Source organism: Trichosurus vulpecula, chromosome 8 (assembly GCF_011100635.1).
Source record: "Trichosurus vulpecula isolate mTriVul1 chromosome 8, mTriVul1.pri, whole genome shotgun sequence".
NCBI lineage: Eukaryota > Metazoa > Chordata > Mammalia > Diprotodontia > Phalangeridae > Trichosurus > Trichosurus vulpecula.
In genome coordinates, this window is record NC_050580.1 from 99,339,360 (window position 1) to 99,367,144 (window position 27,785).

Consider the following 27,785-nt stretch of genomic DNA (forward strand, 5'->3'; position numbering starts at 1 on the left):
ACCAATATTTTGATTCTGTTTAAAAAACACACACACAAATATATATATTTGCATATTTAGACTCTAGTCAAATATGTTTTCTCTTGGGCTTGACTACTACCCTCAGCTTTAATCTTCAAGAATGGCAAATGGTTGTCAGTTTCCTTATATGGTATTAAATAAGTAAAAGCTGTGAAAGTGAAGGTTTCCACTGGCTTCACAATAAGTTTTTGGAAAAATTTAAATGAATAGCTATGTAAATAACAGTCATATGTATTATACATAAAAATCAAAGTACAGACATGTAAATCTATTTAAACAGAAACTTACCTATTTACAATTTTATGGACTTCAGTTTTCCCATCATTTTTGGGGTGTTCTGGAGTAGTAGGTGGTGAAGAACTAAGCCACTCTTGATTTGACAAAGTGTTTTCTGGTGAAAGATCAGTAAATAATGGATCTTCTTCCAAATCCCTAAGTTAAATTTTAGAAATAAGGAAAACATTTTGTTACAACATTTCTAAAATGGGACATGAACCTTAAGAACGCAAAGAAGATGATACTGGAGAACAAAGATTTGGAGCTCTTAAAAAGAGACTTCATATATGAGAACTATAGACTCTTAGCCAAATGAAGTGCATCTAACAAGCAGTAGTAGAATATATTTTTTAATGACTTATAGATACACAAATTGATTTTAGACAGGAAAATGGAGAGGGAGGAGGAAAAAAACCAAACCTATCCATACATTCACTAAGTCAAATACCACAGGAATAAGTGATATGAGAAGAGAAAGGAAAATAAAGCTAAAGGCCCAGCAATTAATTCATAGATCACATCCAAAAAAGGAAGCCAACAATACTCAAGGCCTCAAATTAGAGCAAAGGGTAGGTAATAACTGAATTACAGAGTTTTAACTCAAGAATAAAATTTGGTTATGATAAAGCAAAAGAGAAGTACATTTTATCCAAAAGGAAAACACAAAAAGGGCAATGGAGTAGCACTGTATACCAAGAAGATTTACTCATGTGAGGAGAACCACAAACCAGATTGGGGAAGCATAAAAGAGAACATTTGGGTTAGGACTAACAAAAATACAAAGTAATACCGTGGTAAGCATGCACCTGCCAGAAAGAAATGGACAAAGAGTTTCAGAAACAGATCACAAATCTGCCACATGGGAATGACAGTGAAATCAGGTATTTGGACATCTGCTAATCTCTGATGCTAAATGTAGTTACAGGACTAAAACTCTAGGGCAGAAGCTGGCTTAAAAAAAGCTAAGTTGATCTGAAGGACAAAATTTCCTTGATAAACACAAATGTTTCAAGTAGGGAAGAAAAAAGGCTGATGTTGATGCACTGGCCAATAATGATTTTAGAAAGACATGTACAGAAAGAAGATGAAATCAAGTGCAGACAATAGAATAAAGTGGCACAGTTCATAACGGTGTCAAGAATACTAAAAGTCAGAGTGAGATGAGGTTGGAAATGAATGCTAATATCAAAAATATGCACGTGGGGTTTTTTTTTGTGTTTTTTACAAACTGTGTTTGAGGCAAGAATGAAAAAATCAGACGGACAGTACTGCTACCAGTAGTGAAAAGAATAACAACAGATAATGGGATGATGGAAAGAAGGCAGAATGACTCAACTCTTACTCTGCTACTGACTTCTCTTATAAAGAAACATCTTCAGCTGGAGAAACAAGTGAGACTCAAGCTAAGTAAGCATATGGTAAGATAAAACAAAGCTCAATGAATTCAAGTCACCAGGTCTAGGCAATCTATGTCCTGGGGCAATAAAAAAATTCTTGTGAATGCAAATACTGAATGCCTGTTATGTATTTTGGAAAAAAAAAAAAACTATGGAGAATGGCAGTGGTGCTACAGGTAAGAATGGCAAATGTCCCAACTTCCAAAAAATGGAAATATAGACTTCTTAAACTACAGGTTGATGAACCTGACTGACTTTAATTCCTGGCAAAATTCTAAAATAGATTGTTAAAAGCATGATTTCTAAGCACTTAGAAAGGGATGTGTTGATTAGTAAGTCAGCATAAGTTCACCAAGAGCAAATTATCCAAACCAATATCATTTTTTTTGGACAGGGTTACTAGAATGGCAGACCAGGGGATGATCATAAATACAGTATGTCTGAATGCTTACAAGGTATTTGACAAAGTCTCTAATGTTTGTAGAAAATATAATGAATGTGTTCTGGATGATTGTAAAGTTAGAGAGATTCAGAACTAGTTTAATTACTAAAACCAAAGAAGAAGGACGGTCTGGATTAAAATTTCTACTGAAGTGATCTGGGCATCTGCCTCTGAATTAGATCTGTTTTCATCACTATTTCTATCATTTACTTGCTGAAGGCATAAACATCATGCTTATCAAATTTATAGATGGCACAGCATCAAGGATTTAAACGTAGGATCAGAACAGTTTGGCAGCTGGACGGGGAAGAAAAAGAACTTTTGTTTATTTAAAAAAAAACAACCCTAAAATCCACATTTAAATAAATACAGTTTTCAGGTGGGATGTGATAAGTTTGCCAAAAAAGGGAAGAAAACAAACTTTTATATAATGATAAAGCCTAAAACACCTTGTAAAGGATATACAGTGACTCTTCTTTCATAGGCGAAGAGTTTGGTGGCTTGAAAGGAAAGAAACTTTTATCTATTAAAAACTTGTGTAATGGATGTGGAAGGAATGTTCAGAGTCAGAGACTGTTAGTTAAATTTGTGGCCTGAGGAATGGCTAGGGCTGAAGAGTATTATGGTTCTAGAGCTCATAGATATGTAACTGTTTTAGGCTTAAAAACAACCAAAATGACAAATCAAATGGCTGTTAGGAGATTGTAGGAACTTAGATAAGGAGGGGTGATTTAGTAATTAACAGTAAATGGGAGTTTGCAACTTTTTACCCAGAAAGAGAAAAGCAAGTTCCAAACCAGAGATCTGAGTCACAGAAGGGAGTGACCACATAGGATGAGGTGGTGAAGAATGGACAAGAGAGGGAGGAGGAGAAAGCAGAATATGGTGAGGTAGGCTGTGAGCTGTGTGAAGAAGCCAGCAACATCAGGGTGGGTTAGCTGCTTATTCCTACTCAGCTGCAAAAAGGCTGATTCCATTAGGAGACCACTATTGCTCTTTAGTGTAACAGTTGTGAAGCCTCTCAGATGTATCTATTGCTCTCTTATGCCTTCTCTGGTTTGAAAGGGAAAAGCAGGCAGGGGAAATAAAGGTTTTGAAGCTGATTTACTGTTTGATGGGCTGGCTAACAACTGATAGACTATGCACTGCCCAGAGAGCCAGCAGGATAACCATTAAGATGCAGGGAATTAGCAGTCAATAAAATAGACTAATACTTCTTCAACAGCCTTTTAAGTGTGACTGTGAGTTAAAAGAGCTTGTGAACGCTTCATCAGTTGAGAGTAAAAGAATTAAATTAAGCCAAAAGGAAACCAGTTAGAAACAGGAAATTATCGAGTAGAAAAATGGTTTCCCATGATAGAGATGTTCCTAAATGGATCAATGATATCAAGGCATGCAATTCAGAACTGTGAATGACCCCAAGCACATAGTTTTGCTCATTCAGGTCAACTTTCTGTGTGTTCATGGAAGACTGTGAACCAGGTTTATGGAACAGATTGTCTATTCCTATATTTGCTTATAATGGGTCCTTATAATGCTATAATTATTGTTGCTTTTATCATATTGTTAAGTAAATGGTTATGTATAAGATCTAATATTATCATGATTTTGGGTGACTGGGTTTGTTTTAGTAGAAGCAAACTTATAGCGGTTGTGCTAAGTAGGGGGAGTGTATCCTCCCATAACAGGGTTACCCCTCACAACCAAAAGAAGTTTAAGCATAGTCACCTGGTGGTGGCCCTTCTCTGGGAATTCAGACCTGCCAGTGTAAGGGGGAAGTGAAGGTGATCTAGCCAGGGCAGGGAGAGAGTGAGTGGCCCACATTCCTTGAAAGGGATTACAACATGGAGGTCCATGTCAGAGATGCCACACATATGGATTATATAGATCTAAAAGAAATTTTAGAGGGCATCTAATCTAATACTCTGATTTTACAGGTAAGGAAACTGAGGACCAGAGACCTGTAGTAAATGGCAGAGCCAGGATTCAACATGAAGTCCTATGACCATAAATTTATTGCTCTTTCTAATGTACCAAGCTGCTTCCCATGAAGATAGAGATCTAAAGTTACTAAACAAGAAAATTGGGAACCGAAAATATCTTGATGAGGTAGGATTAAGAGACAAATCTAATAAGATATGGTTTAATAGGAATAGATGTAAAGGACTATGCTTGGGTTAAAATAATCAATGACCTAAGTACATGATGGGAGAGGAATGTACATAAAATAATTCAAGTGAAAAATACACGAAGATTTTAGTGGATTGTAAACAGTATCATTCAAACTTGTGTCATAGAAGTCAAAAAAAAAGCAGCTACTTTGATCTTAAGCTGCTTAAAGAAATAAAATGTGGAGTACAAAGGGCATTATAGTCCCACTGTATCCCTGCATCCTCATGGATGACATCTGGAGTATTTTGTTCATATTTTAGTACCACATTAAGGGAAAAAATATTCCTATGTTTTGTTTTTACTCTACCTTTTAAAAAAATGTATTTCCCACCCCCCTCCTGCCCCTTCACTATCCAGGGAGACAAATCAGTGTTATCATTTGTTTTATATCACCTTCTTTTAAAAAATATCTCTCCCCTACCTTTCACTACCCAGGAAGCCATCACTTGTAACAAAGAATAAATAAAAGGCAGGAACAATTTAGCAAACTAGACAACCTTAACAAAGTCTTAAGATATATGTAATATTCTACACTCACCTCTGCAAAAAAAGGAGGGAAGTTTTTTTTTTCCATTTCTACTTCAAGGTCAAGCTTGATGATTATAATTTTGGGAAACCACATTTTAAGAAAGACAATGACAAGCTCAAGTCTGTCAAAAGTCTGGCAAACAGGGGTATTTTTTAAAAAGGCTACCTGAATGGGAAGCAAACTGATCAGCTCTCATACACCTAGCATTCCAGTAAAACCCTAAAGTTCACACCAGACTGAATCATTTCATCTACCTTTGACCTGCACAAAGTTAGCCAGTCTTGAGTAAAGCTCATGCCAGTACAGTATCCCTGCACAACTAGAGATACATGTAGCCAGCAAAGCTCTGTGGAATAAGAGTAGAAGGCTCCCCTAAGAAAACCCCAAAGTGGTTTGAAAAAAAAGCCATGGAGAAGGTAAAGGAGAGAGGAAAGGGAAATCCTAGAAGCCCCATGGAAGAGCAACACGGAGTAATTAGCAGTGAGCCACCACAGTGCTCAGACTGGGACAGACCAGACTCAGGAGCTATGTGGCCCCTAATACCTTGCCCTGAGATACTAGAAAGGGTTCTGAAGATCCAGTGCTTTGAACCTCAAAGATGAGTGGTGATGATCATGGAGCTAAGCATAAGAAGGTGGAAATCAGGGCAAGAGCCTAGGGATCCCAGGTTGAGAACAAGCAGGGCTGACCATCCAAAACTACAACGGGGTGCTTGAGCCTGGGACAAAGCCCTAGTTGATGAATTTAAGTTGGAAAACTGAGTAAATCAGAGAAAACACCATCTAGCATTTAAAAACTATTTGAATCTAACTCCATAACAACTGTAAAGAGAGGAAAATAAATTTCTGCAAAGACTATTCAAAAATCTAAAAAAAGAAATGAAGGATCAAAAATGAAATACAACTTCTCAAGGAAAGAAATAAAACAAGAATAAGTAGCAAAATCTCACCCAAGAAACGGAATCCCTGAAAACTAGAAAAGACCAAAGAGAAATCAATAACTCTGTGAGACAGCTAGAAAAATCAGAACAAAAGCAAGACTACAAAAATAGAAAATTTAAGATACCTGATATTAAAAACATCCAATTTGGAAAGAGAAATCATTTGAGAATTATTGGACTTTCTGAAAACCATGACTTAAAAAAAATCCCTGGCTGATATATTCTTTAAAATCATTAAAAAAACAGCCCAGAACTTTTAGAATTAAGAAGCAAAATAAAGATGAATAGAATTCACCAATCTCCTCTTGAAAGGAGCCTCAAAAGGAAAATTCTCAGGAATGTCACAGTCAAAATCCAGAGCTCCCATGTCAGAGAAAAAATACTGCAAACATTTAGAATGAAGCTGCTGAAATATCAAAGGACTATGACCAGGATCACATAAGACCTGGAAACTTCTACTAAAAAAAACAGATCTTGGAATATGATATTCAAAAGGCAAAAATATAGGTTTGCAACCAAGAATAATTTACCCTACAAAGCTGAATATAATTCTATAGGGGAAAAAATGACCTTCAATGGAATACAGGACTTTCAGACATTCTTGATGAAAAAACCAGAGCTAAGTGGGAACTTTGAAATAGAACTCCAAGAGTTGAAACTGACAAATGTAATAGTAACTGGAGGGAGCTATATGAAGATACAGTGCTAACATTCCAATGGAGAAGAATAAGTGATGAGGCAGCTAGGTAGTATAGTGAACAGAACATTGGGCTTGGAGTCAGGAAGATTTAAGTTCAAATTCAGACTCAGACACTCGCTAGCTGTGTGACTTTAGGCAAGCAGGGTCTCCATGAGGATCAAATGAGATAATATTAATAAATTGCTTATTAGCACAGGACCTGGCACATAGGACTCATTACACAAATGCTTATTCTCCCCCTTCTTCCCTTCAGAACCTTAATGTATTTAAAAGGAAATGAAATAGTTAAGAAAATCAGAGGCTCTGGAAGTATACTGGTTCTATTCTGAGGGTCTTTAAGAAAGGAAACAGAAGGAAGAGTAAAAGGAAGAAAACATGAATGTAGAAAGAAATAATCATAATCACAGTAGCAGTAATAGTAATAATAATAATAATGTAATGATAGCAGGTAACATTTACACAGCAGTAACCATGTGCCACGCACTGTGCTAAGCACTCTACAATTATCACCACACAACAATCCTGGGAGGCATGCTGTCATTATCCCCATTTTATAATTGAGGGAACTGAGGCGAGCATGGGTTAAGTGACTTGCCCAGGGTAGAAGAAGGGAGTGGAACCTGGTATTTTTCATAATTTAGGTATGTGGAAGGAATGTGCAAATATGGAATAAGGGGAGGTGGGGAGTGGGCATCAGATGAATTTTATTCTTATCTGAAGTGGACAAAGGAAAGTTGAACAACATAAAAACAGCATAGTGTAAAAATGCTTCGACATTAATAAGGAAACAAACAGGATTAGGAAGGTGGCAGGGTTCAAAGAAAATAATGCCAAGGAGAAAAGAATCACAAGGAAAACAACCTTCTTGATCTTGAAAGAGGGCAGAAGGGAGTACCTTAGATTGCCTCTTAGCCAATTAAGAAATGGCTGAACAAACTGGAATACATAATTGTATTAGAGTGAAGTTAGCAGAACCAAGAGAACAATTTATACAAAGGACAACACTGTAAAGGAAAGTAACTCTGAAAGGTCTTCATAACTGTGATCAAAGCAATGGCCAGCTATGTCTTTTGAGATATGTTACCAATTCCTGAAAAAGGGTAGACTGCCACAAGGTCCAGACAAACATGTTTGGATATGGCCACCACATGGATTTGTTTGCCTAACTTTTGCTTTATTTGTAACAATGTTACTTTTATTTTCTCTACTTAAGCTAATGGTAGAAGGAAAAAGAGGTCAGGAGGAGGGTAAGCAATAGTGAAACCCCTCCCTTCAAAAACAGAGACCAAAATAATACTTTTAAATGCACAAAAAAGAATAAAAGGAAACTCAGATAGAAGCACAGACAAGCAGGACAATTTTGAAAGCAACATGTAGAATTTATGCACTTTTAAAAGCCAAAATTTCTTTTGTGTGGATGGGAATGTCCCTTTTTTTTGTATTTAAGTTCATAATTTAAAAAATTAAATTAAAAAAATAAAGCATAGTACTAAGATGAAGTAGGGAAGAGGGGATTGGAAACCATGCCATAAACATAGTTCAAGAAATTGAAGAAGTATTTAGCTTGAAAAGAAGACTTACTGACAGCTGCCTTTGTGTACATGAAGAGTTATCCTGTGGAACTAAGGTTAAATTTGTTTTATCTGGACCCAAAGGACTTAATAGAAGTAGCAGAGGCGTTAAGGTCAGTTAGGTAGCACTGTGCATACAGCACTTGACCTGGAGTCTGGAATACTCATCTTCCTGAGTTCAAATCTGGCCTCAGATATTTATTAGTTGTGTGACCCTGGGCAAGTCACTTCACCCTGTTTGCCTCAGTTTCCTCATCTGTAAAATGAGCTGGAGAAGGAAATAGCAAATCTCTCCAGTGTCTTTGCCAAGAAAACCTCAAATGGGGTCATGAAGAGTCAGACATAACTGAAAAATGACTGAAAAACAACAAAGCAGAGGATCAGATTTCAATTCAACATAAGCAAAATTCCTTAATGATTAAAGACGTTCAGAAGTAGAATGGCCTGCTTCAGAAACATGAAGACTTTCAGTGATAGAGAACAAGTGAAGGCTAGATGATAAACCATCAGCTATCTTCTAGACCAACATGAGTTAGACTAGATATCTCCAACTCTATCAACTAAAAGTTGTACAATATCTCTGAAATTCTATTTCTACTATTTAGATAGTATGTCCTCATTTAGCTGACAAAAAAATAGGGAATATTCTTCTAATATTCCTTAACTAACTATTGACAAGTTAGCTTTTGTTAATCCAAATCAATTTTGTCTTAAGCTTAAAGCAGACAGAACAAATTTTTTTGTGATTAAGAGTATGGTAGGATTAAAACATCCATCTCAGTATGTCTAAAATCTGTGATTTCATCAATGTGGGCATTATTGTTGTGGGTACTTCCTCCAAGCCATCTATAACAAGAGTCCTAGAGAGTTGTCTGGGGCTCAGAAGGATGAAGTGGCTTTCTCATGATTACACAGCTAGTTAAGTGGCAGAAGTGGACTGTGAACCAATGTCTTCCTGATTTTAAGTCTGGTAATCTAGTAGTAAGTCTAGTAGTACTATACTATGCTGTCATGGCAGCTAAGCTTTATTCAACTAAACTACTAGAATGTTTGGGATTTGGGTTTTTCATCTCCTAAAGAAAAATGAGACATGAGGAAAGAGAAAGCAAAAAGTGAAATAGATTATGGGGCACATGAAACCATGCTGTAAGAGAATCAGAGAAGAACAGGATTGTTTAGTTTACAGAGTACTTATAGATAATATGTGGCTGTCTTCATATTTTTAAGGGCTTCATTATATGAAGAAAATATCATTTATTATTTTTTTGTGAATAGGGAAGAATTACAACCAATTATTACTTTTTTGTGCAATGAGAGGTGGGGAGGAGCAGTGAAAAGGAAGATTTCAGCTTAAAGAAAGGTTTTTCAAGAATTACAACTGACCCTAAAATATAACTGGTTCCCTTGTCAAATTGTGATTTCCTGTCATTGGAGCTGTTCACGCAGAGGTTGAATTTAATAATATTTATTTATCCTGTAGGGACACTATAGAAAGCATTCATTCATGCATTAGGTATGAAGTTGGACCAGGTTATTACTCAGATTCTTTCAATTCTAAGATTCCATGTTTAAGAAACTGTCTACTAAAGATGCTCAGTTGACACATTAAAAACTTACACTGCTCCTGCTATTAATCCATTCTCCACCACATCTTTATCTTCTGGGCATAAAGGTTTATATTCTGTGTAGTTTCTTTCTTCAAGATTTCTCAGAACCAAGTTATAAAGAATGTGCTCATTGGGTTTTTGTAATAGATGTTCAAACATCCTTAAAGTCATAATGCTAATCTGTAACCAAAAGTATAAGAATGAATTTTAAAATATCTTGTAAAATTATTATTCTTGCCTTTGTGCATATAGTTTTTGTTTCCAAATTTTAGTAACTAAATACATGGAAAAATGCATGTAGTATATATATATACCTATATTTTATATAAAAAGTACATATTAGTATCTTAAACACTCTAATGTTAAATTCAAAATTGTTCTTTTCTCACCTCATCAGATATATGATCACAGTGCTCAATTAATCTATGCCGAAGTGGATGTCTGTTAATTTCTGCTAGTGTTTCTGGTTCCCTCTGCTCTCCAAGAATAAAAGAAACCATTTCTTGAAGTAAAACATCAGAGGTTACTTGCCGAACAATGCGATGGAGCAAAGCGGTAGATGTCAGAATACCCATCTCTGAACTGGACAAAGTAAAGAGATACTAAGTGTTGGCAGAAAAGACTAGCTTGACATAAAAACATTGATTTTATTATTATTTATTTTCAATGGAAAGAGGCTACTCACGTTTGCATTAACTGTGGTTCCATGACACCAATGAAAAACCTTTCCCGAACAGCTCTCGCCAGAGCAACAGCAGCAGACTAAAATACAGCATAAGAGTAACATTTTATAAATTGGAAAAAAAAACACCTTGTACTTTAAATAATATTTAGGAAATTTAAAAAACTAATTTCCTAATTTAATTATGCAGGGAAAATAATCTTCCTCCTTAAGTATATATGGACCCAAACTGAGAAGCATCTGGGTGTAAAGCAAATAGAGTGCTGGATTTGGAGTCAGGGAGATATAGGTTCAAATACTGCTTTGGACACTTAGTTGCATGACTACAAAGAATTTAACCTTAGTCTAAGACTATAAATAATGGATGTTGTTTGTCCTTCGTTCTTGAAGAGCACGACGACATCAGGAAGGTGAAGTGAATTGGACTTAAGTGACAGAGAGCTATGCAAAGTGACAAGCCTTATCCTCTCCTCCAGAGCTATCTAGGCACAATGGCAAGACATAGATCAAGATGACTGAAAATGATAGATGACAACTGCATTGGCAGGAGGGAGTTCCTGTACCAACAAAATCACTCACAACTAGTCAGTACTCTCCCAGAAAGACTACATCAGCCCTGGAACTCATACCTCTTCGCTATCCTCTGCCACTAATTAGAGGACAGAAAGCTGAGAGCTCCTCCCAGAACCTTCACTTCAGGTGGGCACCTAGGCCAGTCATCTTTTTATTATTTCCCATCTAGCTACACTCCTCTGGACTTCTCAATCATGCCTCAACAGGCAGCCCTCCCTTGGTTTTAACTTCCTTTGTGTGTAACCTTTCTCCAGCAGACTATAAGCTCCTTGAAGGCAAGGGCTGTATGTTTTGCTTTCTTTGTATCCAGTGGTTAGTACAGTGTCTGGCACATAACAGGTGCTTAACACATGTTTACTGACTGACCAACGAGGGCCCTGATGTAGTGAAACAATGCACCCAAATTATACATTACTTCTGGGCCCTATCACACACATGTCAAGGCAAATGTCCAGAAACATGAGAATAAAGGCATAAGTAGTATCTAGGTAGCCTGTCAAGAGTTTATAAGCTAATCTGATCGCTGCTAAGTTCATTTATTTTATATCTGTTCCAGAAAACTAGTGAGTAGTATATAGTGTGCTGGACCTGGAGTCAGAAGGTTTGCATTTGAATTCCACCTCGGACACTCTTATGTGACCCTGGGCAAGTCACTGAGCCTTTGTGAGCTTCGGTTTCCTTCTCTGTACAACAGGAATAATAACAGCACCTTCACCACAAGGCTGTTACACTGGTCAAATTAAAGAATGCATGGAAAGTGCTTCAAAGACCATTCGTTACGATTATCGTAATCATGACAGTTAAAGCATTCTAGGCAAACGGCAGAGAAGTCACTTGAAGTCAGTCTGCTAAGAAGTGAGGCTGAGTTTCCTTTTTCAGGGGTGGGAGGAGCTCATGGAATAATCTACTGATCACTAGAGGAATAAGTACAGCAGCTCTTTCTTACAAGACAGCAAGTTTTCTAAGTTTCTCAAAGAAATACATTATTTTCATTATGCTTTATAATATTTCTGAATATTATAGAAGCAAATATTATACCCATTCTACACACTAGAAAATGAGGTCATGGTAACTGGTCCGAGGTAATAAAAAAAAAATCCAGAACTTGAACCTCAGTCTGTTTACATCTTCTTAGGAAAAATTTTTTGTTTTTTAAACTAGACTATGGAAGCCTTATTAACATCCTTAAAATCTATCTTGGGTTTCATGCAAGAAGTTCAAATTTCACATAGCAGATACAAATTTATATTTTTTAAATGATGTGTGAGTCAAAGATATTTCAAACCTTTTGTGCTTCTTTAATTAGCTGATCACAGTAATCAAACCATGAGAGAAAGGAAATTAAGGCTCGTTTTCCTGGAAAAGCTGATGCATCTTCTTTGTGACTATATGAATCCAAGCTGTAATATACAGAAAAGCACTTAGTACAAGATATCAAAAAAAGTTTAATTATAGCTTTCAAGATGCACACATTTCATTCTGTCACCTGGGTTCATTTCTTGTTCGTAGTAGAATGCGGAGAGTAAGAATAATTTCCAAAAATACAGGGTGTTTACACAATGTAGTGAAAGGGAAACAAAGAAGGATTAGAAAAACAAATCATTTCAGTTGTCTCTTTAGTGCGCAGAAATGGAAATGCTGAAGAAAAAAAATGGATTTTAAGGAGAAAAGAAAATATGCCTGATTACCTCTTCTGACATTCCCCATAATCTCTGAAAACTAACAACAGAAAGGTAGGTTGCCTAGTTGTTGGTATGGAAGAGAAGTGAAGGAAGGTAAGAGAATCTGCAAATAAATGATAAGTAGGTAGGTAAGTCTTCTTTCCCTTTTCTGGTGTGCAGAGTGATAACAGGGCTGTCAGTTCATGGATAGCTAAATAAAAGGCCCTTATTCAAGTAAGAGACTAAAACAGTACCACAACTCTGGCTTAAAAATGTGAGGGAAGGGCAGGATTTAAAGGTAAATATCCCAGGCATGCAAGCAACCAAATACATAAAAGGTTTATCTCCAGAACTAGGGAACTTGATTCCTGAGTAAGAGAACAGAACTATCTATTTATAAAGATTACCTTCTTAAACAAAGACAAAAAAAAATGTGATTTAAATATGTAACTGCTTGTACTCTCCAATACCCATTACAATAATTCATTCAAAATTAGGTACTTCTACAAACTTGAAACAGAGCAGTGAAAATGTAAACATCTCTAGAAGAGAAATGACATAAAGTTTTCAAAAGTAAAGGTTACTATAAAACAGAAATTACTGAAAAATTTACAATTTATTTTTTTTTCCTTTATGGAGAGATACAAATGAAGTTTCTTACCCCCAGTTAATTGCTTCCACCGTTTCAATATCTAAAGGATCCACCGACTGAGGTAAGGCCTTATAGAGGGAAGCAAGTCTGTCTGTCAGTAGTTCACATAAACAAGTGCTCTGGGTAAGGCATTTGGCAGCTGCAGGTTCTGGCAAACTTACTAACAACATCAGACCCTCACATGCCTTCACAGCTATTCGACCATCCTATAAAAAAGAAAACAGTAGCCCTTCAAATCACATTCAACTAAGTAGTTTTAGGGGAAAAAAAATATTTAAAAACATAGTAATACATTTTCTTCTAAACTAAGAAGAGATTTTTAAGATCCTAAAAGTTTTATTTCAAACTTTTGTCACCACAACCATGCAAGAAGAAAATGACAAGATTTGTAAATAACAAGAACTTACTGGGCTTCTAGTAAGATTTAGCAAAGAATTCACTAAATTGTAATCCTGATGAGGACGAGTAGCAGAAGCCTCAGGCAATGAAGCAACATTTAGCTGATCCAATCTTGTGGACAGATCATCTGGCTGATGAGGAAGATCATCTTCTATCTCTGTTGGCTCCATTCCAATACTACCAGAGAGGTCCTCAGGCGGAGAGGCCTGCCTTGTATCTGTTGTCAAGGAATCCTGTCCTTTTAATGTATCCTCCGTAACTACATCTGATTCTCCTTTGGAAGCCAATGATTTTAATTTGTTCTGAAAAGAATCACAACATTCTCAAAGTCACACCAACAGCCCTAAAAACTATAATGCCTAGGGAAAAAAAGTGGATTTTTCTACAATCAGTATTTTATAAGTGCAGGTACTACAGCAATCAACAAGGTATTAATTATCTCCAGAAAAAAATACTGCAGCTAAACATAATACTATGGATCAAATAGATTTAATATATCCCTTAACTGTTTAAATACTAGGTGGAAAATCTTTTCAGCAGAGACAAGTGACCACTAGTTTTGGTATTAAAAATACCCAAAAAAATCTTGGGAAAAAATCTTGAGACAAGATCTAAAGTTCATATAGTCATGCCATCATGAAGGCAATATCAATGAAATCTTAAAGTAAAGGAAAAGATCAATTTTAAAGCAAAAGTTTTCAGCTGGGGCACATAAACAGATGAGCAAAAACTATATAACAGACACAAATGAGAATCCATCATACCCTGTCTTAAAATGATTATAGCAAGTTAATTCAAGATTTTCCTTTCAACAAACTAAAATCACAATACTAGTAAACTTTGTATTACTGTTAGAAATAGGATTTATCATTAATTATCTTGAGAAATCAAGCTGAGGACACATGAAGTAGAGGGGAACAACTGCAAGGAAAATAACAGACTATAAATAGTTATTACACAGCAATCCATAAACAAGTATTTATTAAACATCTAGATGTGCCAGGCAATTTGGCTATAAGCACAAAGAATGAAATAATAACCATTTGCAATGATCAAAGAAAAGGGGAACTGACCTATTTATACAAAAATACTTATAGCAATTCTTTTTGTGGTGGCAAAGAATTGGATATTGAGGGGATGCCCATAAAATGGGAAATGGCTGAACATGCTGTGGTATATGATAGGGATGGAATAGTACTGTCAATAAGATATGATAAGCAAGATGCTTTCAGAAAAACCTGGGAAGACTGATATGAAAACTCAAGCAAAGTGAAGTGGGCAGAACCAGGTGAACATTGTACACAGTAATAGCAATATTGTAAGGATGCTCAACTGTGAAAGACTTAGCTACTCTGATCAAGACAATTCCATAAGGACCCATGATGAAAAATGCTATCTATCTCCAGAGAGAGAACTGATAAACTGAACGCAGATTGAAGAATACTTTTTAAACTTTTGTTTTTGTCTGTATTTTCTTTTGTAACAAGGCTAATATGAAAACATGTTTTGCATGACTACACATGTATCACTGTTAAAAAAAACTGTTTGCCTTCTCAAGGAGAGGGAAAAGAAGCAAGGTAAGGAGAGAATTTGGAACTCAAAATTGTTTTAAATGATTGTTAAACTTTTTAACATGTAATTGGTTAATATTTAATGAAATAAATAAGAACTTTTTTATAAAAAACAATCATTGAACTACATGAATGCTATGACCAAAAAAAAAAAGGGGGGGGGCTAGACTTCATATTTCAAGAAATCTTAAAAGAAAATTGCTTACATTTCTCAGAATCAGTGGGCAAAGTATAAATAAAAAGAATCCACCTGTCAGCTTATAAAAGAACCCTCCAAATGAAAACTCCCAGGAATATCAGCCAAAATTCAGTGTTTTCAAGTCCAAGAAAAAATATTGCAAGCAGCCAGAAAGAAGTAATTCAAGTAACAAAAAGCCACAGTTAAGATTACACATGATTTAGCAGCTACCACTATAAAGGCATCAAGAACCTGGAATACAGTGTTCCAGAGGGCAAAAGATACAGGCATACAACCAAGAATAACTTACTCAGCAAAACTGAGTATAATCCTAAAGGGAAAAAAACTAAAGATAAAAATGGATCTTCAATGAAATAGAAGACTTCTAAGAAATCCTGATGAAAATATCAGAGCTGTGGAGAAACTCTGAAGTTCAAACAAAGGAGTGAAGAGAAACTTAAAAGGTAAACATGAATGATCAATGATAAAAGACTAAATAAAGGCATAAAATGTTTAGGATCATAAAGGGAATCTGAGTAGAGATAGCTTGGGAGTGATTCTGTTATGTCTTGATGATCTTAAGAGAAGAATGAAGGGAGAATTAAGAGGGAAAGCACACTATACTGGACATGGGTGGGGATGAAGGGAAAGGAAAGAAATTATCTTACATAGTCGGTACACAAGTAGGAGTCTATACAAACGAGGAGGAGGAGGAGGAGGAGGAGGAGGAGGAGGAGTGTGTGTGTGTGTGTGTGTGTGTGTGTGGAGGGAACAGCTTACACTCCAACCTCTCTCTCAACTGAACTGGTTAAAAGAAAGAAGGAAGAATACACACACACACACACACACACACACACACACACACACACACACACACACACACACACACACAGAGATGGGCACAGAAGAGAAGGGTGAGAGAGAATTAGAAGCAAGGTAGCTTAAGGGAGAGATAGTCCTAACTGAAACAAACTCTAAGAATGTAACAAAATATAGTTCTTTTTGAGGTAGCAAAGAATTGGAATCTGAGGGGGTGCCTATAAATTGGATGATGTTTAATTTATGGTATATAAATGTCATGGAATACTATTGTGTTATAAGAAATAGTGGCAAGAAAGTGGAGCCAAGATGGCAGAGTAAGGCAAGGACTAGCCTGAGTTCTCCCCCAAACTCCTCCAAATACCTTTAAAAATAACTAAACAAATTCTGGAGCAGCAGAACCCACAAAAAGACCGAGGGAAACAAATTTCCAGCCCAAGACAACTTGGAAGGTCGGCAGGAAAGTCTGTTGTACCAGGATGAGACAGGAACATAGTCCAGTGCAGGCCATACCAGCACAAACTGGGCCCCAGCAAACCTGGAGCAGGCCTTGGGGCAACTGACTCACTGGCAGCAATGGCGGTTTCCAGACCTTTCAGCCCACAGGTGCCAAAGACAACTTGGAAGGTCAGTAGGAAAGGTCTGTCTCACCTGAGTGAGTAAAGTACAATCCAGTGCAGGCCATGCCAGCACAGTCCCAGCCACAGCAAACCAGGAGCATGTCTTGGGAGCCACTGAATCAGCAGCAGCAGTAGCTGTTTCTGGAGCTCTCAGCCCACAGACAGTAAGGGGGCTGAACAACTGGTCAGAAGGAGATTGCAGGGGTCTTTTTGCTAGCACTGAGGCAGGACTCTGTTGTTCTGCCCAAACACAGATCTAGGTCCCAGTCCTGAGTGACAGTTCCAGGGTGAGGAGGAGCACCAGCACAGCAGAAGTTGTAGCAACAACAGAGGAGGGCCCCTCCTTACACCAGGGCAGAAAAGAGTGCTTATGGTCACTCACAAACCAGAGCACAGGCCAGGAGAGTAGAAAACACCTTTCCTTCGATCATACCACTTTGGAAAAACTGAAAACTTACAAGTCCTTAGAATTATCTCTGAAAACTGCTGCACAAACCCCCTGAAGCTTGGAACAATGTGCCCTCCACCCTGGAAACTGAGCCCTACTTTAACAAAGAGCTAAAAGTCAACTAATAGGCTGAGAAAGAATAAACAACAGGAAAAAAAAAAACCTCTGACTACTGAAAGTTACTATGGTGGCAAGGCAGATCAAAACACACACTCAGAAGAAGACAACAAAATCAAAGCTCCTACATCCAAAGCCTCCATAGAAAAATATGAATTGGTCTCAGGCCATGGAAGAGTTCAAAAAGGATTTTGAAAACTAAGAGATAGAGGAAAAATGGGAAAAGAAATGCAAATGATGCAAGAAAATCATGAAAAACAAGTCAACAGCTTGGAAAAGGAGACATAAAAAAAATACTGAAGAAAATAACACCTCAAAGAACAGATTAGGCCAAATGGAAAAGGAGGTCCAAAAGCTCACTGAAGAAAATAATTCCTTAAAAATTATAATGGAGTAAATATTTGGGAGCTAATTACTTTATGAAAAATCAAGAAACAATTAAAAAAAAAACCAAAAGACTGAAGAAATAGAAGACAATGTGAAGTATCTCACTGGAAAAACAACTAACCTAGAAAACAGATCCAGGAGAAATAATTTAAAAATTATTGGACTACCTGAAAGCCATGATCAAAAAAGGAGCCTAGACATCATCTTTCAAGACATTATCAAGGCACATTGCCCTGATAATCTAGAACCAGAGGGGAGAATTGAGAGAATCCACTGATCACCTCCTGAAAGAGACCCCAAAATGAAAGCTCCCAGGAATATCAGCCAAATTCCAGAGTTCTCTGATCAAGGAGAAAATATTGTAAGCAGCCAGCAGGAAACAATTCAAGCATTGTGGAGCCACAGTCAGAAAAACACAAGACTTAGCAGCTTCCACATTAAAGCACAGAAGGGCTTAGAATATGATATTCCAGAGGACAAAGGAGCTAGAATTACAACCAAGAATCACCTACCCAGCAAAACTGAGTATAATCCTTCAGGGGAAAAAGATGGATATTTAATGAGATAGAGGACTTTTAAACAGTCTTGATGAAAAGACCAGAAGTGAATAGAAAATTTTACTTTCAAATGCAAGACTCAAGAGAAGTATAAAAAGGTAAACAGGAAAGGGAAATCATAAGAGACTTTAATAAGTTTAAACCATTTACATTCCTACATGAGAAGATGATATTTGTAACTCATAAGACCTTTCTCATTATTATGGCAGTTAGAAGGAGTATATATAGAGAGAGGGCACAGGTGTGAGTTGAATATGAAGGGATGATATCTAAAAAATAAAATTAAGGGGTGAGAAAGGAATGTACTGAGAAAAAGGGAAAGGGAGAGGTAGAAGGAGATAAATTATCTCACATAAAAGGGGCAAGAAAAAGTTTTTGCAGTGGAGGGGAAGAGGTGGGAGAGAAGGGGGAATGAGTGAACCTTACTCTCATTAGGAATGGCTCAAAGAGGGAATAACATGCAGACTCAATTGGGTACAGAAATCTATCTTACTTACCCTACAGGAAAGTAGGAGGGGAAGGGGATAGGGGTGTAGTTGATAGAAGGGAGGGCAGATTAGAGGAGGGGGTAGTCAGAAGCAAAATACTTTTGAGGAGGGACAGGGTGAAAGGAGAGAGAGAACAGAATACATAGAGGGGGGGGTGGGATAGGATGGAGGGAAATATAATTAGCAACAGTAAAAAGTTTTTGAGGCAAGTTTCTCTAATAAAGGCCTCATTCCTCAAACATATAGAGGAGTTAAATTTATAAAATAAGAGCCATTCCCCAATTGATAAATGATAAAAAAAAAGATATAATCAGTTTTCATATGAAGTAATCAAAGCTATCTATAGCCATATGAAAAAAATGTTCTAACTCACTACTGACTGGAAAAGTGCAAATTAAAACAATACGGAGGTATTATCTCATACCTATTAGATTGGCTAATAGTACAGAAAAGGTAAATGACAAATGTTGGAGGGAACGTGGAAAAAATGAAACTTTAATGCACTGTTGGTGGAGTTGTGAACTGAGTCAACCATTCTGTAGAGCAATTATTTGCAACTATGCTCCAAGGGCTATAAAACCATGCATACCCTTTGACCTAGCAACACGAGTATTAGGTCTGTATCCCTAAAGAGAGAAAAAACAAAAAGCAAAAGAACCTATATATACATAAAAGTATTTATAGCAGCTCTTTTCTGGGGATATAGAATTAGAAGCTGAGAGGATGCCTATCAATTGGGAATGGCTAAACAAGTTGTAGTATGTGATTATGATGGAATATTATTAACTATAAGAAATGATGAGCTGGACCCCCTCAGAAAAACCTGAAAAGACTTGCATGGGCTGAGAAATGTACCACGTACAAAGTAACAGCAATATTGTAAAATGATCAGTACAGAATGACTTAGCTATTCTCAGCAACACAATGATCCAAGACAGCTCTGAAGGACTTGTGATGAAAAATGCTATCCATCCCCAGAGAAAGAACTGATCGTGTCTGAATACAAATTGAAGTATATTTTTTTTACTTCATTTTTCTTGAGGCTTTTTTTTTCTTGTCTATGTTTTCTTTCACAACACAACTATTACGGATATGTTTTGCAGGACTACACATATATAACCTACGTGCAATTGCTTGTCTTCTCAGTGAGGGGGGTAAGGAAGGAGGAATAGAGAGTATTTGGAACTCAAAGTTTTAAAAACGAATCTTAAAAATTGTTTTTACTTGTAACTGGGGAAAAATAAAATACTAAATAAAAGCTTAAAAAATGGAGTTTCAGAGAAGCCTGGGAAAACTTGTATGAATTGATGCAAAGTAAAGTAAATAAAATTAGAACAATTTATATAATTACAACGATATGGTAAAACCAAACAACTGAAAGAATTAGGAACTTTTATCAGCACAATGACCAACCGCAATTCCAGAGGAGTAATGGAAAAACATGATACCTCCTATAGAAGTGAAATACTTAAGAGTACAGAATGAGACAAAAAATTTTGGACATGGCCAATAAAGAAATTTGTTTTGATTGGCTTTATAAGGGGTTTTGTTATTTTGTTTTCAATTGAGATGGGGGAGAGGATTACAATGGGAATGGGAGAATGCAATTTTTTTTCATCGAAACAAATGTCATTTTTTAAAGAGGGTCTTAGAGTATTTAGAATTTATTTCATGTTGTGAAATTCCTTTCACTTCCCATTTACATCACAAAATCACATTCCCTAAACTTCACCTAGCCCTGTTAGTAAAAGTTTACTAGTAAAAGAACGAAATACAATAAAATCTCATTAATTCAGATTCAATTAGTTAAAATTTATAACAATTTAGGCATGCTGGGCTGACATTTGCCTTTTTACTATGCGTAAGGTTTGCTAAACTAAAAGAGTAGATATTTCAGGTAAAATAACTAGAATGTCAAGGACAAACTATTTTCAAGCACCTTAGAAGCACCGTTTACAGCTAATATACTAATTAACAATCATTACCCTCTTTCATTATAGCAAATCAAATAAAGAACTCTAGTAGGCAGTACAGTAAATTTTAAGTTTGAAAAATCCATGTTATGGTTGGAAAACTTCAGTAGATATCAGAGAGATAACAATGGTGCACACATTTATAGTATTTAAAATTGAGAAAATGACTTGCTCAGGGTCACAAAGCTAGTAGGTGCTAGGTGAGAGGTTCTTAAATTGGAGTCCATGGACAAGGAGTCTATGGATAGATTTCAGGTAGTACATTGGATGGGGAAAAAATTACATCTTTATTTTCACTAACCTCTAATTCATCATTTCCTTCTAACAGAAATGTAAGCAACAAAAATTATTCTGAGAAGGGTTTACAGGCCTCATTAGACTGCCAAAGGTGTCCATGACACACAAAAAAAGGTTAAAGAAATACGAAACATAGCTAATATTACTAACCATTATATTAAAAAAATTTCCTCTGTTCTAGGGTCAGGATTTCAATACAGGTCTCCTAATTCCCAGTCCACCATTCTTTCCACTACAAGAGAAGATATGTCTAATTTCAGAAATTTTCTTTTAAGTGAAATTATAGTATGCATTTTCCTATCATTGATAAATAGGAGACATAGATAATATACTAACCATAATTTAAAAAAAAAAACAAAACTATTTTCAGAATATACTAATGCATTTCTTGCATCAAATTCATGCAATTTGGAAGCCTACCTGAACTGCCTAAGAGGTAAAATTAAATAAACCATGAATTCAATACTAATTTAAATTTTGCATCCTCAGTGACTTCAGTGCTAGGAAACATGCTTATACTTGAAGCTAACATTGCTCATTATGAAGCTATTCAATAAATGTACTTTCCCCACTCAATATAAAAGCAAAATTTTCAAATGTTTCAATAAAACACATTTTTTACAAAAAGGAAATGCAAAATAATTGGTAAAATAATGTAAAATTGGCCATATTACCTAGCATATTGAATTTAAGAGAAACCCCACCCATTCTTTATACCTGGAATAAAATTAGACATCTACACTTATCTCTATACTATATCAGATTTATCAGACAGTAGTTACAGCAAACCTGGCTGGAGATTTTATCTACAGGGGGCTTTTTAGTCTACTCCACCACTCCTTGTGTCCTCCTTTCCAGCTGAGCCTTAGTGCTGGTCTGCTACATCTTAATTCTGAAACTGTATTTCACAATGAAAATTCCATCAATGTGATTCAAGTGCATTCTTTTTAGCATCATTAAATTGGGAATAAAATATCAAGTGCTAAATAAAAAGTTAAGTCTTAGCAACTGACAAAAATAAGTAGTTTAAGTCTTTAATATTTCCAAAAGCAAAGTTCTTATAAAATTATAAATTGAAGCCAGTACTGAAAATCTTTAGCTATAAAGCATACTTCTACATACCTCAAGAAAAAAATTGACCAAATAGGGATCTTGCTTCAATTTTGCACACACTATACAGAGAAACTGAATTTCTTCATTTTCAGTTGGAGTTGCAAGAACTTCACCACAAAGTCTGATTAATTTCTGTTTAAAAAAATAAAACGTTTTTATAATTCATATAAATACTAATTAAGTTAAGGTAAGGATTTTTGATACTTCAAATCTGTAGAAGACGTATACCACATGTTACGTAGATAGGAAAAATATTCTCATTTTCCAATGTATTTCTTAGTATCTTCAATGTTTCAAATAAAAAATTGATAGTTATATCAATGAATTTTGACACAGTACCTTATATAAATAGCTGGCACTCAAAAATTTGATTAGCTCTAACCATTCCCTTTTAAAGACAAGTTTTTGTGTAATTAGAACCTTTAGGAAAAGATCTAAAGTAATTTCTACATCAAACCAAATAAAAGAAATATTTTTATGTTAAAGAGGAAAAAATACCTGCACTGGTCTGTGTACATTAATGTGTGGAAGTAGTGGTTGTCGAATTCTCCCTAAAAGTTTGGTATAGAAAGCCAATACCTGCTGCTTCATTCCTGGAGGACACTATAAACACAAGAAAAAGAGAAAGAGACAATAAAGATATATTTAGCCCCAAAGTGAAGAGATATGGAAAAGAATTTTCATTAATTTATTGCCTTCTGAAAAATCACAACATGCAATTAGATAATTAAAATATAAGAATGAAAATATAAAGTATCATAATTTATATTCTGGAAATAAAATTCTGTATCAGACTGTACAGTATGTGAAGTTAAAGACTTGTAATTACTGAAACTTTGTTGACACGATAATGTTGAGATCTAAATGTGGTACCAGCAAAGTCAGATTGTGTATATTCTAATATACATTTAGATATATATTTATATCTAATAAAAAATATACAAGATATATCTAATATACATTGTAATATACATTTATTTTTGAAATATATATATTTCACCACTAAAGAGGTTATTATTTTATAATGGCTGGAAACTTCCTAACGTGCAAACAGATATAAACGAATGGGATTTTTTGGGCACACATGTATCAATGGACTGACAGCTTTACTTGACTTATTTGTAAAATGATATCCACTGCATCTTTTACAGCTAGTGAAGATTTTAATAAAGTTTTTGAAATACAAACCCAAATATGCTGTATTAAACATGCAATAGCAGCTAAAAATTAAAAGAAACTGAGGACTGACACTGAGATTAAATGGGTAAGGAATTACCAATGAAGTTATATTAGTCACATCTCCTATAATCAATACTAATTATACTGCCTTTCAATGAGCATTTTCTAAGCACTAAAAAAATATGTATCAGGAAAAAATACAAACTATTACTGTAGTTACAAAAACGTTTGTTCAGTAATTCACATGTTGCTCTCATTTCATACTATTATATATGTGTAATCATTAATAACAAATATACTGGTATAGCCCTTATTATTTTGCTCAAGAACCATTATCTTTATCTAGTACTTTTATTAAAAAAAAAGTGAAAAGTGAATTGCAGAGCACCTGGTATACTAGGAAGAAATAAAAATTGAATGAACTGAGAACTGAATAAGATAACATAAGATACTCAGTAATGTCTATTCATACATACACACACACACACACACACACACACACACACACACACACAAATCAATAATAATGTTAGCCAACTTAAATTTATAATGCTTAGGAAGACATGTTTAAAGAAAATTTACTTCTACATCTGCTTATCTGAACATCATTCATAGAAAGGATCAGATTGCAAAATTTTATATTGCTGGAAGAGCACAGAGATATCATCTAGCACCCTAGCCATTATTTGAAAGGTGAGGAAACTAAAAGCTACATTATCCTAATTGGTGTAGGTGAGTCAGCTAATGCAAAAGCACATGAATCAACACATATAGCCAGACCCCAAAACCATGTTTCCCATCCCATCACACTGGCCATCTCCTTTGTTCCTTGATGGTCCTCTCTAGGCCGTAGGACTTCTTGAGATCATGAAGTAAGAGATCTTACCCCGCTGGCTCTAGAAGTTCTACCCTGAGGCTCAATTTGTCCTGACAGGTATGTCACATGATCCACTATAATTAGCTGGTCCTAAATCATGTTTCACATTTCACTGTCCATCTTCTGACCCTCTATCTGTCCTGCCATCCAACCTACTTGGATGGTTACGTTTATGTTAGAATTTTCGATATATTTAGTGTATTATTTGTTATTCAGAAGTTTTGAAATGAATGATCTCCTAGGAATATTGTCACCAAATTCCAGAGCTCCCAGGTCAAGGAGAAAATACTGCAAGCCAGCCAGAAAGAAACAATTGGAGTATTGTGGAAACACAATCAGGATAACACAAGATCTGGCAGCTTCTACATTAAGGGAATACGACATTCCGGAGGTCAATGGAGCTAGGATTAAAACCTAGAATCACATACCCAGCAAAACTGAGTATCATGCTCCAAGGCAAAAGATGGATTTTCAATAAAATAGAAGACCTTCAAGCTTTCTCAGTGAAAAGACCAGAGCTGAATAGAAAATATGACTTTCAAACACAAGAATCAAGAGAAGCATGAAAAGGTAAACAAGAAAGAGAAATCACAAGGGTCTTACTAAAGTTGAACTGTTTTGTTTACATTCCTACATGGAAAGATGATGTGTATGATTCATGAGACCTCAGTATTAGAGTACCTGAAAGGAATATGCATATATATGTGTATGTATGTATATGTGTGTGTGTGTGTATGTAGTTGTATATTATATATACAGACAGAGGGCATGAGGGAGTGGAATCTGAAGGGAAGATATCTAAAAGCAATAAAATCAAATTAAGGGATGAGAGAGGAATACATTGAGAGAGGGAGAAAGGGAGAGATAGAATGGAATAAACTATCTTGCATAAAAGTGGCAAGAAAAAGCAGTTCTGTAGGAAGGGAAGAGGGGGCAGGTGAGGAAGAACGAGTAAATCTTGCTCTCATCGGATTTGACCTGAGGAGGGAATACCATACACACTCAGTTGGGTATCTTACCCCACAGGAAAGAAGGAGGAAGATAAAAAAGGGGGTATGACAGAAGGGAGGGCAGATAGGGGGAGGAGGTAATCAAAAACAAACACTTTCAAAAAGGGACAAGGTCAAGGGAGAAAATTCAATAAAGGGGGATAGGTTAGGAAGGAGCAAAATACAGTTAGTCTTTCACAACATGAGTATTGTGGGAGGGTTTTACATAATGATACACATGTGGCCTATGTTGAATTGCTTGCCTTCTTAGGGAGGGTGGGGGGGGGGGAGGGGAGGGAAGAGGGGAGAGAATTTGGAACTCAAAGTTTTAAAAACAGATGTTCAAAAACAAAAACAAAAAAAGTTTTTGCATGCAACTAGGAAATAAGATACACAGGCAACGGGGCGTAGAAATGTATCTTGCCCTACAAGAGAAGAAGGGAAAAGGGGTCGGGAGGGGAGTGGGGTGACAGAAGGGAGGGCTGACTGGGGAACGGGGCAACCAGAATATATGCCATCTTGGAGTGGGCGGGAGGGTAGAAATGGGGAGAAAATTTGTAATTCAAACTCTTATGAAAATCAATGCTGAAAACTAAATATATATTATAAATAAAATTAAATTTTAAAAAATAAAATAAAATACGGCCCGTGGGCTGCACCGGCCCGCCTGTGGGTTTTAATTTTCATGAGTGAAAAAATAAAATAATAACTTGCATGGAATGCATATTAGATTTTTTATTCCATCACTAATAAATAATCTTGTTGATGTTGAAAAAAAAAAAGAAATGAATGATCTCTGCTCACTAAGGACAACACAGTCTACACAAATAAATGACTTAATTTTAGCAAGCTTGATCCCCGGTCACTCCATATTTTGATTACAAAGTATTCATAAAGTTTCTTAAAATGCATCAGAACGGAAAGAGTTAAGAACTTACATCTGCTTTCCCTAACGTGTATAATGTTTCCAAGATCTTGTGATGAAGTAAATATTCCATACAAGGCCCAGTCTCTCCAAAGTCTAGTTCATTTTCTTCTTGTATCAAGATATCTAGCATCTGTTCCAGATGAGATGGAATGTTTGTATCTGTCACTGGAGCTTTATCATCTAAAGAGTAAAAATAGTATCCAGCAAACATACATTAAAATATATTTTTATTTTTAATCACATAGATTTTAAAATACCTGTATTTTCTTAACACTATTCAGACTCTATACAATATGAGTGAATCCACATGGCTTGTTTTCTCATTAAAAATAATACTTTTTGCCATAATCCTGTTGGAAGAACTTATTCAATATTCTGGATTAAATCTTGTTCATCCAAAATAACCAATAAGGAACTTCTTTTGCACTTACCATGTTTTAGTTTGTAGGATATTTCTCTCTGCCTGCATTATCTCCCCCTAATTATAAGGTCAACAAGGCCAAGCATATCTTTTTTTATGTCTGTATCTCCACTAGTACAATGCACCATAGTAGGGGCTTAATAAATTGTTCTTGAATTAAATAGAATTGCAGTGTATTTTCCATAAGATAACATGATTACGGAAGGAAATAGCAACATCAACTCAACACTTCCAAAAATAATAAATAAATGTTTAATTTAACCATAATTTGGACAACCTGACTTTTAAGATGACTTATAAAGAAAATTGGATACCCTTAGGGTCAGGGCTGGGAAGAAGAGGGGAGGAAAGTTGGGGAGGAGAGGAAGGCACAGAGAAGAAAGTGAGTACCACTGGGTTCTTTCTTGATTTTGTAATTGGTTTGATTCTGTAATGAGATATTGAGAAAGTCAATTTATCCTACCTGGTCATCATTTCTTCATGTGTGGTTTTTTTGTTTTTTTAAATAAACGAGGAAACAAAAGAAAACCCTTTTAAAGTTATGAAAATCTTTTGATTAGACTTTTCAAATCTGCTGTTAAGGCATAGTAAACATTACAGATTTCCCCCCAGCATTCACATACATACTTTTATACTCATATCATTGAATTTGGTCAGGAAAAAGTGTTCTCCCCTTTTTAATCCAACCTATTTTTATATTATAACAATGGATTAAACAATGAGCTAGGCCCAGAATTTAATAAGAGGAAGAAAGTGACTTAGATAACATCTGGGAAATTGTGCAACAATTTCAATGATCTTAAGCTTTTAACATCAGCACTCTTGCAGTAACGTTACATGACTGAAAATTACAAAACGCCAAACATCTCCACTATAGCACAGAGATGGCAAGTGCAGTGGTACAAAGGCTAAATTTATAGTTAAAGGACCTGGCTTCAAAGTAGGGGTCTTTTACTTATTACCTGTAGACTTATATGTTCAAAAATATTTATGGCACCTCTTTTTGCAACAGCAAAGAACCAGAACATAAGGGGGTACCCATTAATTGGGGAATGGTTAAACAAATTATGATGTATGAATGTAATAAAATATTACTATATTTTAAGAAATGACAAGAGACTTCAGAGAAGCCTGCAAAGCTTGTAATGAATAAATGCAAAATAAATAGAACAAGAAGAACAATTTATACAATAACAATATT

General features: G+C 35.7%; 1 protein-coding gene across 1 annotated transcript in view; it reads right to left on the reverse strand.

The window, feature by feature from the left end:
- FAM160B1 (family with sequence similarity 160 member B1) overlaps positions 1–27,785 on the reverse strand; it is a 54,214-nt gene that overhangs the window by 15,840 nt on the left and 10,589 nt on the right. The window contains exons 3-12 of the mRNA XM_036735058.1: positions 26,174–26,343; positions 22,689–22,793; positions 22,200–22,322; positions 13,631–13,924; positions 13,233–13,429; positions 12,196–12,310; positions 10,341–10,417; positions 10,045–10,237; positions 9,666–9,835; positions 310–453 (exon numbers count right to left, since the gene is read on the reverse strand). Coding sequence (XP_036590953.1) covers positions 310–453; positions 9,666–9,835; positions 10,045–10,237; positions 10,341–10,417; positions 12,196–12,310; positions 13,233–13,429; positions 13,631–13,924; positions 22,200–22,322; positions 22,689–22,793; positions 26,174–26,343 — 1,588 coding nt within the window. The remainder of the gene's footprint in view (positions 1–309; positions 454–9,665; positions 9,836–10,044; positions 10,238–10,340; positions 10,418–12,195; positions 12,311–13,232; positions 13,430–13,630; positions 13,925–22,199; positions 22,323–22,688; positions 22,794–26,173; positions 26,344–27,785) is intronic.